At 44.7% G+C, this 13317-nt stretch overlaps 1 protein-coding gene across 3 annotated transcripts in view; it reads right to left on the bottom strand.

The window, feature by feature from the left end:
* Positions 1–7785: 7785 nt before the first annotated feature.
* SPICE1 (spindle and centriole associated protein 1) overlaps positions 7786–13317 on the bottom strand; it is a 33156-nt gene continuing 27624 nt past the window's right edge. For all 3 annotated transcript variants that reach the window (XM_034788205.1, XM_034788191.1, XM_034788196.1), the window contains 3 exons: positions 11881–11983; positions 10976–11063; positions 7786–9818 (listed from right to left, as the gene is read on the bottom strand). In XM_034788205.1, coding sequence (XP_034644096.1) covers positions 9765–9818; positions 10976–11063; positions 11881–11983 — 245 coding nt within the window. In that variant the 3' untranslated portion in view covers positions 7786–9764. The remainder of the gene's footprint in view (positions 9819–10975; positions 11064–11880; positions 11984–13317) is intronic.

The raw sequence follows: 13317 nt of genomic DNA, 5'->3' as shown, positions 1-13317 counted from the left end.
GTTAGTTTGTCAACCAGTGTCAGAGCCACTCTTAGCCCGGCTGCGCTGCTACAGGGGGGAAAGGCACCTCGCTCCCTTATGAACGTTCCCGCCCCCTCCTGAACTTCTTCACCCTATGCTCACCACTTCCCACCACCTATGGCACCACGTTTTTCATGCCAGTAACTCTGGTCCCCCTAAGTCTGTGGTGCCTGTGGTCCCTTGGGTCTAGGGAAATATTGGCACAGGCCTTTGGCATAAGTAATATAGACCATGTGAAATGGGAAGCAGGTAACAGTGGCACAAGGAGTTGCAACACAGAGGCCGGGTGGGCAGCTCTGGAGTAGCAGTCCTGTAAATCTGATGTCCAGAGCCGGGCACAGGGTTGGTCGCTGCCTGATTGAATGATTACTAACTCTGTGTGCCATTCCCAGAGGCTGTGGAAGAATTAAGGGCACAACCCTACAGCGCTGTTACCTTACCCTGCTATTTCTCCTTTGTGGATGGCACAGATGACCTTTTCTTCTCCTGGGAGAGGGAGTATATCAAGGAGGAATATGAGGTGGAAGATGATCGGGAATATTATCAATATTTTTTAACACTGCATGATTTCTATGAGTTTTCTTCGAAGGTGGTTTACAGTTTTAGCAACAACCAGGAGCAGTTGGAAGAGCAAAGCTCCCAGTACGAGGGGAGAGTCCAGGTAGACTGGGAGGCCATTTCTCAGGGGAATCTTTCACTCTTATTGGAATATGTGAATTTTCCTGACCAGGCAATATACAAATGCACAGCTACCAGCTTAAAGGGAAGGGGAGAAAGGATAATCAAGCTCCTCGTGGATGGTAAGAATGTTTTTGTCTCCATTTCTACTTCAGAGTGTATGTCTTTGATCAGCACTAGCCTCTCACTTCCTGAGAGCTTGGTTCAGGTCCTTCTGGAGCCTACCTGGTATCTACCAGAGGCTAGAGGACCAGAGGCTGCACACCTAAACAGACAGTTGTGTTACTTCTTGCACCCTTTTCTGTCTTTGTGAAGACAATAAATAACTCTGAGGAAAGGGGCAGAAACCTAACCTGGGCATAGCTGATTGTTGATCCCTAGCTGATGATTAAAGCCACCAATGTACACTAACTGCTGGCCTAGTGGTTAGAGGACTCACTGAGGATATAGAAGACCTGGATATATCTCCCCTCTCCCTGATGTGGGGCAGGAACTTGAACTTGGGTTTCCCACATTCCAGATGTGTGCCCTAACCCCTGGGCTAAAGGTTGGGTGTGTGTGTGGGGAAATCATCACCTTCTCTGGCATCTTTTGTGTGGTGTTAGGTGTGCTCTGAGCACACCTACTTGACCAGCCCGGCAGGCAAGATAGACAGGGGCAGGACGCTTAGCTCGTGAGTCTCGCTGGGTTTTACATGTGAGTTGGGTGCTCAACTGCTGAGCGATGTCAGGATTTAGGCAGCTGCATACCAGCCCAAACACTGAGATTTAGGTGCCTTGGGGACTTTGATGGCAGCAGGGCCGGCTCCAGGGTTTTGGCCGCCCCAAGCAGCAAAAAAAAAAAAAAAAAAAAAAGCCGCGATCGCGATCTGCGGCAGCAATTCGGCGGGAGGTCCTTCGCTCCAAGCGGGAGTGAGGGACCATCGGCCAAATTGCCGTCGAATAGCTGGACGTGCCGCCCCTCTCCGGAGCGGCCGCCCCAAGCACCTGCTTGCCAGGCTGGTGCCTGGAGCCGGCCCTGGATGACAGACACTTAACCACATGGGTGCCTAAGTGCCTTCAGTTGCAGTTAAGTCTCTTGTGTGAATCCCACCCTGAGGCATCTAAGTCCCATTAACTTTCAATGAGACTTACAAGGAGATTGCTGGGCTAATGAGGCTCGCAGAGCCTTCAAAGTGGGATTGATGGGACAACATGGACATTTAATTCATTTTTAAGTTAGAGGGGGTCCCCATTAAAATATTATATACTTAGTTTAAAATTCAAACAAGAGGGATTTCCAAAGACATCTCTCAAATACTGATCAATTTCCTTCAACTTTCCTGACAAGTCTACTGTCCTGTGAAAGTGATCACACACACTTCAGAGCCCAAATAGTAGGATTTGTCACGCTGGATCAGACCCAATGTCCAGCCAGGCCAGTTTCCTGTCTCCAACCATGGCCAGCACCAGGTGCTTCGGAGAAAGGTACAAGACTCCCCCCCCCCCAGTAGGTAGATGTGGGATAATCCACCCACCCAACCCACTGGGGAAGTCTTCTCCTAACCGCTAGTAGTTAGAGATTGGCTTAATCCCTGAAGCATGAGCTTTTATATCCCTTCCAAGTTTTATGCTAATATTAACCATTACAAATTATATTGTACAGTCTCTGAGCCCAGAGGGAAGGAGGTTAAAATAGGGCTTATAATGGATCTCTGGATCCACCCATAAATATGGGGCCATTACTGAGTGGCACTTTCCTACATGAAGTAACCCTCAGGAATGTGCCTGCTGTGCTTTCCCCCAGGCCAGGCAGTTTGGAAGGAGGTGCAGAAAAAATGAAGAGTTCCTCAAGCTGCTCTCAGAGATTAGTGGGGTCATTTGTATGATCCTGCCATACCCTCAGACTCCTCTAAAGTTATTCCTCCCTCTTTTTGATCAGTTTTTATTTATAATTCTTCAGATTTGCTGTGAACTCTAAATCTGTACCCATGGTGAGGCTCCGATTCCAGCTGGTTTGTCCCAGTTACATGGCTCAGTCTTCCCCTCAGCAAATAAGAGCCACCCTGGGAGAGGGCAGGGGTTGGAGGACAGTGAGGATGGCTGGCTGGCTGCACTTTCCATTATGTTACAGACATGCATCACAGACATTTCCAGCTTAATTTTAAGACAGAACATTTCTGTTAGATCACTAACAGAGCAATTACTACTGGGGGCGTCATTAGAAACATACTAATTGTTTTGTTTTTCCACTATAATTAGATGCTGAAGAGCCACAGGTGCAGTTCAGCACAATCAATGATAAAATTGTGGCCCAGTGTATCTCTGAGGGATGGTATCACATGCCCAAAGTGACATGGCACAACCGAAAGGAGGAGGATCTGACCAGCTACTCCACAGTGGAAATCCTGGAGGAGAAGAAGGACGGCGCTCACCGAGTGTTGTCCATCCTGAAATACCCTGTGAAACTCTATGAGATCTACATCTGCCACATTAAAGAGGAGGATGAGCTTAATCGGCCAGTTAGATCCATCCACAAGATTCCAAGTGAGTCCTTTTTCTGGGGAATGACAGTAAAAATGGGATTCACCCAATGATCTCACTGTAAGAAACAGTGTGGTCCAATGGATAAGGCATTGCACTGGGACACAGGAGACCTGGATTCTAGTCCTTGCTGTGCCACTGAGCTGTTGTGGGACTTCAGGGAAGGTACTCTGCTGTCTGTGCCTCAGTTCCCCAGCTGAAAAATGGGATAATGATACTGACCCACCTTTATAAAGCACTTTGAGATCTGTGGATAAAGAGTGCTATATAAAGAGCTACGTCCCAGATCCACAAACATACTTAGGTTCCTCACTTCTGTTGAAATCAATGGAAGTCAGGAGCCTACTTACCTTTGTGGATTTGGGCCCTAAGTATTAATTACCAGCTGAGTGGACTCCTCCACCATACACCTATGAGATATTATCCTCCGTCCCCATAACATGGGATATGTGAGAAGACCTTCCCTGAGCCTGTCCTGGTTTTCTAATGGTTAAGGGTTGCATATCCCAGAAGGGCAGGGGGAGCAGGAGGCTCTGTTGTGGAGCAGCAGCAGTCTCAGTCCCCACCTTAATGAAGTTTTCTGTATGCAAATTGACCAATAAGACATGGCTCTGAGGCTCCTGGGTAGTTGCTGGTGTAGCTCGTGTTTGGGTACCCCAGCCTTCAAGCAGCAAAATCCATCATACTTGGTATACATCAGAGCCTCAGGCTCGGTATTAAGAGCAGAAATGCTAGAAAGTTGTATGCACAAAAGAAGCAGAGTCTACAACTTTCAGGTGCTTCCCCAAGCTGTGCACAGCAAAAGCCAAAACTTTTCTAGCAAGGTCCCTGACCCACAACAGGACATTCACTGGGGATAGGAACTCTTTCTTGGCTACCTACCTGCAGGTCCTAGCACTGAAGCATCTTGGCACAGCTCACAGGCCACATCCAAACACTCAACCACTGTTCTCCTCTTTTCCTTTTTCAGAGAGGAGATACAGTCACATGTCCGACCACTACTAGAAACACGCCTGGAGAGAACAATCATCTGCAAATAGGAGCCACCATGGCTTTACATTACAGCTGTCTGTCTAAGGAGCAGGGAAATGAGACAGTTCCTTTGATAAATATCAGGGTTTTAAAACAAAATGGAAACAATTGTTTCAAGATGTCAAACCATAATGAAAACTTCAGTTTCCAGAAACCCAAATACTATTAAGTCAAAAAGAAACTGAAGAATTCTGGCTTTCCCAGGTTCAGGATTGCTGGTCTGCCTCTCTCTCCTACTTTCACTTCTTTTTCCCCACCTCACATCCCCCACTGGAAAAGTAGGGGGAAGAGAACATAAAATAGTTTGAAAGTGAGGGGGTGGGGGAAAAGCACTTTACACTTTTAAAAACCTCAAACTATTTCCCAACTTTTTCCAGTGAAACATAAATGGGGAGAGATGGGGAAACCCCTGAAAATCTAGAAATAAAAAATGAAGAACAAAAATGAAACATGAAAATTTTCCTTCCAAATAAACTTGTTTAGAATTTTTTTGGTTAAAAAATTAAAAAAAAAAAAAAAAAAAAAAAAACGACAACCCCAAAACAACATTTTTTTCCATGAAATATTTTGCCACATTTTCCAATTAGATAATTTTTCAATTGCAGAGTGTTGATCAGCTCTACTTAACACATTCATTACAAATAGAGGCAAAGCAGCTCTCCTTTGTCAGTCTCTGATTTTGTGTTTGCTGTGGCTTGCAGCTGTCATTCTGCAGAATATGGCACTTAAGACAAAAGGAGGAAGTTGAAAGGCCTGGGGAAAAATGAAACATTTCCACTGTTTTCCTTATGTGAAAACAGAAACCCATTGTCAAAAGATGACCTTGTACTGACCCCTCTGGCAATGGGCTAGATGGGACTAAGTCTTTGATTCTATTTAACACAGTACAATCCGTATCAGCTCCATCCAGAGACTCCCTTCACTGATATACCATAATACAAATGTAAGATGTGTGCACTAGTGGTGACTGCTATACTCTATTGCATGGTCCAAAATTGAGAGATCAGTAGAAAAAATGATTAAGATATCAGCGTTGGCTACCCTGCCGTCTCCCCACACTCCTGAGGGCATTCTGTGCCTAAAAAATAAAAATTATGCACACAATATTTTGAAACTGCAAGTTTTATTTGTCAATAAATAAATGCAGAGGCTCCAGCACGGCAGTGGGGAGCACAGGCCACCAGCTGCATGAATGTGGGAGATCACCCTGCAGCCTCCCCACCCCCTACCCCGAGGGCACGGACTCAGTGGTGAGGCTGCACCCGACACAGCACAAGGCCTGGGCCTGCCCCAGAAACACCCTAAAGCCCTGCCCCTCTGCGCCAGGCGCACCAGCTGTGGGGCAGGCAGGCAGGCTCAACCAGGCAGCATCCAAGTATGGAGGGGCTCAGTGTGGGGGGATCCAGGTATGGGGTGAGAGGATTCTGTGTGGGACAATCTGGGTGCAGGCAGCTCAGTGGGGTGTTTAGGTGAGGGGGCATCTGGATGCACAGAGGCTCATTGGGGGGGTTCTAGGTGCAGAGGCAATGGGACTCTGCAGGGGCTTCCAGGTGAAAGTGGTTGGGGCTCAGCAGAAGGGTGTGGGATCTCAGCAGGGAAGTCTGGCTACTGGGGGAGAAGGGCTTGGTGTGGGGGGGGTCTGGGTGCAGCTAACTGGGGGTCAGAGGTATGGGGGTGTGGATATGGGGGCTCAGGGTGGTGCAGCTCATCAGGGTGGGGGTTTGAATGTAGGGAGCTCAGTGAGGGGTAGTCTGGGCAAAGGGGTGGGGGGACTGGAGGCAGGAGGTCTGGGGGCTCCAGATGCAGGAGTTGAGGTTCAATGAGGTAGGGTTTGGGTATGGAGGGCTAGGGGGGTTCTGGGTGTATGGGGTGAGGCTTGGTATGGGAGGTCCAGATGCATGGGGGTTGGGTGAATGGGGGAGCAGCTCCCCATACAGTGACCCCAGGCAGCTAAGGAGCTATGGGGGCAGGAAGCAGGGGAGGATGCTGAACTTCCTGTAGCTGGGGAAGTTTTATGGGGGTGGAGAATTGTTTGACAGCCCCAGCCCCTCCTTGCAGAGGAAGAGGAAGTTCCATCCCCTTCTTCCTCCAGCCCAGCTGGGACTAGCAGCTGATCCTGGCTCAGGGTAGGAGCCACTGGCTGGGGTGCCTCCGGCCCTGCAATGATTGGTCTCTCTGCTGGCTGCTCTGGGTTCCTGAAACTATGCACCTGCACAGCTAGGGAGTGGTGCGTGACTGCTCTTGCAGCTTCCCTATCAGAAAGTCATTTTTCTGCAGGGTACGTGAATTCTGTGCATGTTCAGTGGTGCAAAATTCCCCCATCCATTGGCATGTGAGGACACTGAACTCTGCACAGTGACTGCCTTCTGCCTTACACTGTTATGAGGGGTTCCAGCAGTTAAGCAAACAATTCTCCTAAATCCCAGTTGCAGACAGTTTTCAGACCAGATAAGGGGTGTTCAGTTCTCAGGCAGCACTGTGGTGTCAGACAGAAAAAGAGACATCCCCAGAGAGTTTAATCATAGAATATCAGGGTTGGAAGGGACCCCAGGAGGTCATCTAGTCCAACCCCCTGCTCAAGGCAGGACCAATCCCCAGACAGATTTTTGCCCCAGATCCCTAAATGGCCCCCTCAAGGATTGAACTCACAGCCCTGGGTTTAGCAGGCTAATGCAAGGGGTATTACCAACTCGGAGACAAACACAGGGACATTTAGTCTAATCTGACTTGAGAGCACATGTGGCCCTCCTGAGACCACTGGAAGTTTTGCCACTGACTTAATGGGGACAAGGTTTTGCCCCAGAAATCTTGCTGTTTGGACTTTAAGATCCAAGAGCTTTTTTAGACCTACTGTGAGAGCAGGGTTAGATGACCGGGTAGGTAAGAAACTAGGCCGACAGATTAGCAAGAGGATAATTCACCCCACCCTAATAGATATGCTGGAACATTTGCAATGTGTGAACTGGTTTGGAACAATTCAGCAATAATAGAGCTATCATGGATGTGCATGGATATGCAGCCCATCCACAATTGATCTCCACTGTGCATCCGCCTGGATGGATTTTCCAACAGTCTTAACTTGGTCATTTAACAGATAGGCCTTGCACTTTGTTAAACTTCATTAAAGTTAAGTGCCTGATTCAGCCCCTATTGACTAAAAGGCCTCCTGTAGATTACAATGGATGTTTGATCAGTACATACCAAATCCCACGTTGAGAGATTCTATTGTTTCTATGGAATTCCCCCCCAAATAATAATTACACAGCAAAAAAAAAAAAGGGAACAAATTTCTCCATTCTCTTAAGACTCAAACAACTAAAGGATTTTGCTTACACTTTGCACTCAGGCAGGCTTTTTTATGTGGAGAGACCAAGCATGGAAAACTTCAGCCCCAAGAAGATAAAACTTTTTACTTTCTTAAAGTCTGAAAACTGGGGTTTATCACACAAACTATTATTCATTCTTAACCATAGAGGTTGCTACTCAAGCATGCTATAGTAACATAACAAAATAAAGAGCTATGCACAGCCTCTTGATTACTGAATTTTATTTACAGTTTATCATTAAAATTAAAGATTGATACATTAAAATATCAAATAAACTTGTACAAGATCACAACCCCTGGATTATACGTACTCACAGGACCCAAAACAATTTAACATAGCTGCGGTAGCACTTGGGTATAGTACTCCATGTAGTTCACCACTGTATCAGAGACCAAGGGCCTGGAGGTAAGAGTTACAACCTCAATGAAACATTTTAAATTTACCATAAATGTCTTCCTAAAACAAAGAATTTTCAAGTCGAAATCATAATTAATGGGTCAGCCATGCTCCAAGACCAGAGGCAGCTAATGCTCCCAGATTTTTTTGAACAGATCCCTCTGTAAAACACATTGCAGCCCTAGTTGAGAAATGTCCATAGCTTTTAAATCCTAGAAACATTCAAAGCGTGTATAGGGAGGGAAATGCCAGAACAGAGGATTCCCTGTGAAGAGAATATTATATTTATAATATTTTTAAATAGTCTATTCCCCATATACAGCGAATCCTCTATTTTTACATCATACCTGATGGGAAAAGCAATCAGTCCACCTAGAACAGAGGAAGGATGAGCAGAATTAAGAGCAGAGGCTCTTCTCATAAAATACTCTAATTCTTTCCATTTTAAGAAATTGGAACAGATCTATGGAACATGCTGAGACCTGAAGGGCTTATACCTGTCTTATAATATAGTTCTATAATGAATAGTTGTCTTTGTATATTTTCAAACATGTGACATGCTAGCTTACAACACAAAGCACCAGATTTTAGGACTTTGTCCTGACTAAGCAGCACTTAATTTCCTGGCCCACCTACGAGATGGAAAATAAGGTACTAGAAATGGAAAAGTCAGAGGGTGACAAGCAGATGAACTATGGAGCAATCCAGTTGCCCACCTGGATGCCCTAAAATATTAAGAAATTTCTCACATTGAGGAAGGAGCACCTAACTACCACAACGTGGATGGGAGGGCAGGTAAAGGAGAGAAACTAAACTAGAAAAGATTGATTGATATTAACTTAGTGAAAACAGAATGTACGCAATCTGATCAGACCCTATATTGTAAGACAATGAAGGCCTTTGGTCATTTAATCAAAAAACCATATAGAATGGAGAAGGCGATAGCAGAATCTGGAAAAAGGAAGGTATTCTCTCCTTTAAACATTTCCCCCCCGCATAAAGGAAAATCCTGCTCAGCCCCAGAGCTCAGAACAGGGCTGCACAGAAGAGCTGCTCATTGTGGCACAGAAGCAGTGAGACTGGAGTTGTGATGTGAGGCTGGGGAATAGTTTGGATGTCAAAAGTCAAAACAGTAGCTGCCTCTGTGGTGTTGTGGACATGACTAACCCATCTGTCATGACTTTCAGACATGAGGATTCTCTTTGTACAAGAAGACAGCTTCCACAAACCAGTCACAACACAAAGAACTGGTTGATTTCTGAGGTAAGTGCTTTACAGTGACTCCACAAAGTGATTCACCAATGGTATTCCAAACTGTTCCATTACACACACACACACACACACCTCTTTTCAACTGGATTGTCCTATTTATTTCCTTATCTTATGCTGACATGTATCTGAGATGGTGCATGAAAAAAATAGTTGGGTGTCTTCTCCAGAAGCCCCTTTCTTCAGCATGTCTAATGTGGGTGACTGTATTGCTGAGGTATAGAAATGGGCTAAAATCAGCCTCAATTTAGCTCCTCTTCATCCAATAGGGACTGGAATGTCACATTCTATTCCCACCTTCTGTGCCCCATTCTCAAGGCAGTAATTGCAATTGAATGAGTCTGAAGGAGAGCATAAACATAATAAGCTGATGGCTCTCTGTATACTAGTGGCACTGACAAGTAGGCACTTTGAGAGTTAAAATTCATGTTTTGCGGAGAGGGACTGCAGAAATCTACAGGTGGTTCACAAAAAAATAAATAAGTATATATAAAATAAAGTCTATGTGATTCAGCTTCAGTTACATGATATGCATTGATAGTGCAAACCAGCCTTCTTCTCTTTGCCTCTCCACCTGTTGACAGAGGGATGGGGAGAGGAACTGAAGTGAGATTTGTACAGTCCTTTCACTCCCACAAGCTTACCAGTTATTACCAGCTGCTACAGATCCTCTAGCTTCCCACTATGTGAGGACTACTATAACTTCTCTTTCTGCTATCAGCACTATGATACCTCCCAAGAATACAAATGCTGATCAGACAATGGCCCGGCAGAAAGCGTTACTCTACAGAGTGTTCAAAGCTTCCTTGTTTAACAGGAGGAGAAGGAAGGAAATCTCACCCTCAGCAGGATACTGGAAATCTAGATTCTGACCATTTTTCTTTACATTCGGAAAAAGATTTAACATTTGTACAAGTGAAAGTGACTGACATCACAGACTATTGCCATGGACAGGCCAAGTAGGTTCTGTGCAAGTTTGCCAGCCTCCCAATCCCACCTATGGCTCTCCCAAATGTATCTCAATCTTTACTTGAAACCCTATTTGCTTTTTCAGTCACTGGTTGTTTCTAGTCAGACTGTCAGAGGTACCAAATTCTATGGTGGTTCTATGTGCACAAATGCCCACTGGGAGAATAGAGTCCTAACATTACAGTAGAACCCCAGAGTTACGAACACGTCAGGAATGGAAGCTGTTCGTAACTCTGAAATGTTTGTAACTCTGAACAAGTTATGGTTGTTCTTTCTAAAGTTTACAACTGAACACTGACTTAATACAGCAGAAGAAAAATGCTGCTGTCCCTTTCATTTTTTTTAGTAGTTTACGTTTAACACAGTGCTATACTGTATTTGCTTTTCTTTGTTTCGGCTGCTGCCTGATTGCATACTTCGGTTCCAAATGAGGTGTGTGGTTGACTGGTCAGTTCGTAACTCTGAGGTTCTACTGTACTTCATTTGTACCTTGTAGTGCCTTAACCCAAGTCTCTAGAGGCAAGTGACTAGTTACATTAACATAGTACCAGGGAGTCCCCTGCATGCTGTCCAGATTCTGATTTCTGTTATTAATCAGAGTAACTTTTTACTTCAGTTGATTTACTCTGGACTTACACAGGTATAAATAGAGCAGAATCTGGCCCACAGTATGTGTCTAGAATCCTCATTACATATGTAGAACACAGCAGTGAAAGCCCATAGCCGAAGAGGATGCTAACATGCAGCCTTTTTAAGTTTTACCTTTGTCCTCTGATTGACAGGTGTCAATTTCATACTTCCCGAAGTGGTACTTAATGGAGAACAAGTCTTGCTAGAAGCACCCGTAGATCTATAGGCATATGAGGTGGAAGAGAGAAGGAGGAAGTGAATACTAGTAAAAGATCAACAGCCTCCAACAAACCACTTAAATCTTTGACACAAGCAGTGCTGTTAGGCCAACTGCAAGTACTGAAAAGTTACTGAAATACAAACATCCTCCTTTGTTATAATGAGGGGGAAAAATCTTCATCTCTACGCCAAACAACTAAATTCCAGATTTTTTGTTTTTAAAGTATTACCCAATTTTGTTGTCACAAGAGCTGCTGTCCATCAACTCAACATGTTAGTAAGTAGTAAATCCAACAGGAAGTGACTTCAGTGCTCACTCTACACCACACTGCCTGCTTGCCATATTAATTCCTTGGGGCTGGTCTACACTACAGAGCTAGGCTGTGAAAAATGTCATGCCCTGTGCAATGTATTAAGTCAAACTAAGCCCCGGTGTAGGCACCACAAGGTCAATGGAAGAATTTTTCCATCGACCCAGCTACCACCTCTTGCAGAGGTGGCTTTCCTACAGTGACAGAAGAACCCCTTCAGTCGCTGTAGTAGGTAAGAGTTAAGCTACGCCTGCCACAAAGTGTCAGCAGGGATCAGTCAGTCAATCTCCCAAGAGGGTTCCAATGCTTGCTAACAGGGCGAGTTCAACAGAAGGCACTTGCTACCCTGTTACAATCCATTTCCCATCTCTATAGGTTAGACTGTGATGAAACAATAGAATGCCAATCATATTTGGGAGAATACAGTAATTTAACACAGTAGGAAAAACTGTCTCACCATTTGTTTGTCATTCACTCAGACAGACAATCTAATTAGTTGGTTTTTACCTTCTTACGCTGGTCCCACTAGCAGGGGAAGGAGTATCTCCTTTGGAGCGGTCCATAGATTCTGCCACTGGGACAGACACCTCAATTGTCCTCTTTTCATTTTCTAGAGAGTAAGGGAGTATTGCTCAATTCTGGTGAAGGTGCAGTAACCCCTCCATGCATGTATTATTTAGTTTCTCATTTCTAGCTGTTTTATGTTTTTACTTCTCCATTTTCTTAGTTTACTATTTGTATTTATATTGCAATGGCACTGACAGACTCTAAGCAGGGATCAGGATCCCATTGTGCTAGGCACCGTACACCCCCTTTGAGTTCGAGCCTTTATGCTTTTTCAGTGTTTTGTTAACTAATAGCTTTTTTCCCTTCCTTAGTTCACTTTCACTCAGCTACTTCAAGAAAGGATTAAGAAGTCCTAATTCTGCTGGACAGTTTAAAAACAAACAAACAAACAAAAAAACGCATGGTAGTTAATCCATGGACCTTGGACTAGCAGGGAAAAATAAAGTCTGCACTGACTATTCTCTAGTGTGCCATACAGTTTAATCTCCTCAGAGGATCCTGCAGGTCCTCAGCAAGGAACCAGACCTGAGGGAAAAGACCCCTCAAAAGGCAAACAGCCCTGGGACACGACTAAGAATAAGATGGCCAAATTACTGAATGGGATTTTTAAGTCATAAATTTGAAATAAAATATTGGACTTTTCCTCAGAAAAGCTCTGCAGAAGGGAGGCCTCATCAAGCTGCTTGCCACTGTGGAAGCAGAACTAGGGGAGGGGAGGCATTCCCTTGCTGCCCACGACTGACAAGTCTAGTTCTGCGCCCAAACTGTAAGCAGGCTAACAAACTCATTGTAATGGCTCTATGGACATTAGCATGATGAAGAGTGAATATAGCAGGCAGTGACACAACCGCAGCAATTAATTACAAAGAAAAGTATCAGAGGAGTAGCCATGTTAGTGTGGATCTGTAAAAAGCGATAAAGAGTCCTGTGGCACCTTACAGACTAACAGACGTATTGGAGCATAAGCTTTCGTGGGTGAATACTCACTTCGTCAGATGCATGCTCTTTGTCGCTTTTTACATAGAAAAGTAACTTCAGGAAAATGTTAGCTGATGTATTTTTACCTGTCTTAATGAAATTTAGCAGCTATAAACAAGGTAGGGTGACCAGACAGCAAGTGTGAAAAATTGGGACGGGGGTGGGGGTAATAGGAGCCTATGTAAGAAAAAGCTCCAAAAATCAGGACTGTCCCTATAAAATTGGGACATCTGGTCACCCTAAAACAAGGAGAGCCTAGAACACATGACCAGACAGCTTTCAGTGGATTGTCAGCAAGTGCGCTGTTGATCACACTGTTTGGGAATTGCTGATTTAGTCAACTGAAGATAGTTAGGTAAATACCTTACTGTGTAGCGCAAAAAAAAAAAAAAAAGCGGC

The sequence above is a fragment of the Trachemys scripta genome, chromosome 1 (assembly GCF_013100865.1).
Source record: "Trachemys scripta elegans isolate TJP31775 chromosome 1, CAS_Tse_1.0, whole genome shotgun sequence".
Classification (NCBI taxonomy): Eukaryota; Metazoa; Chordata; order Testudines; family Emydidae; genus Trachemys; species Trachemys scripta.
The sequence above is the reverse complement of the archived record's forward strand: the minus strand, read 5'-3'. Positions and strand labels throughout refer to the sequence as shown.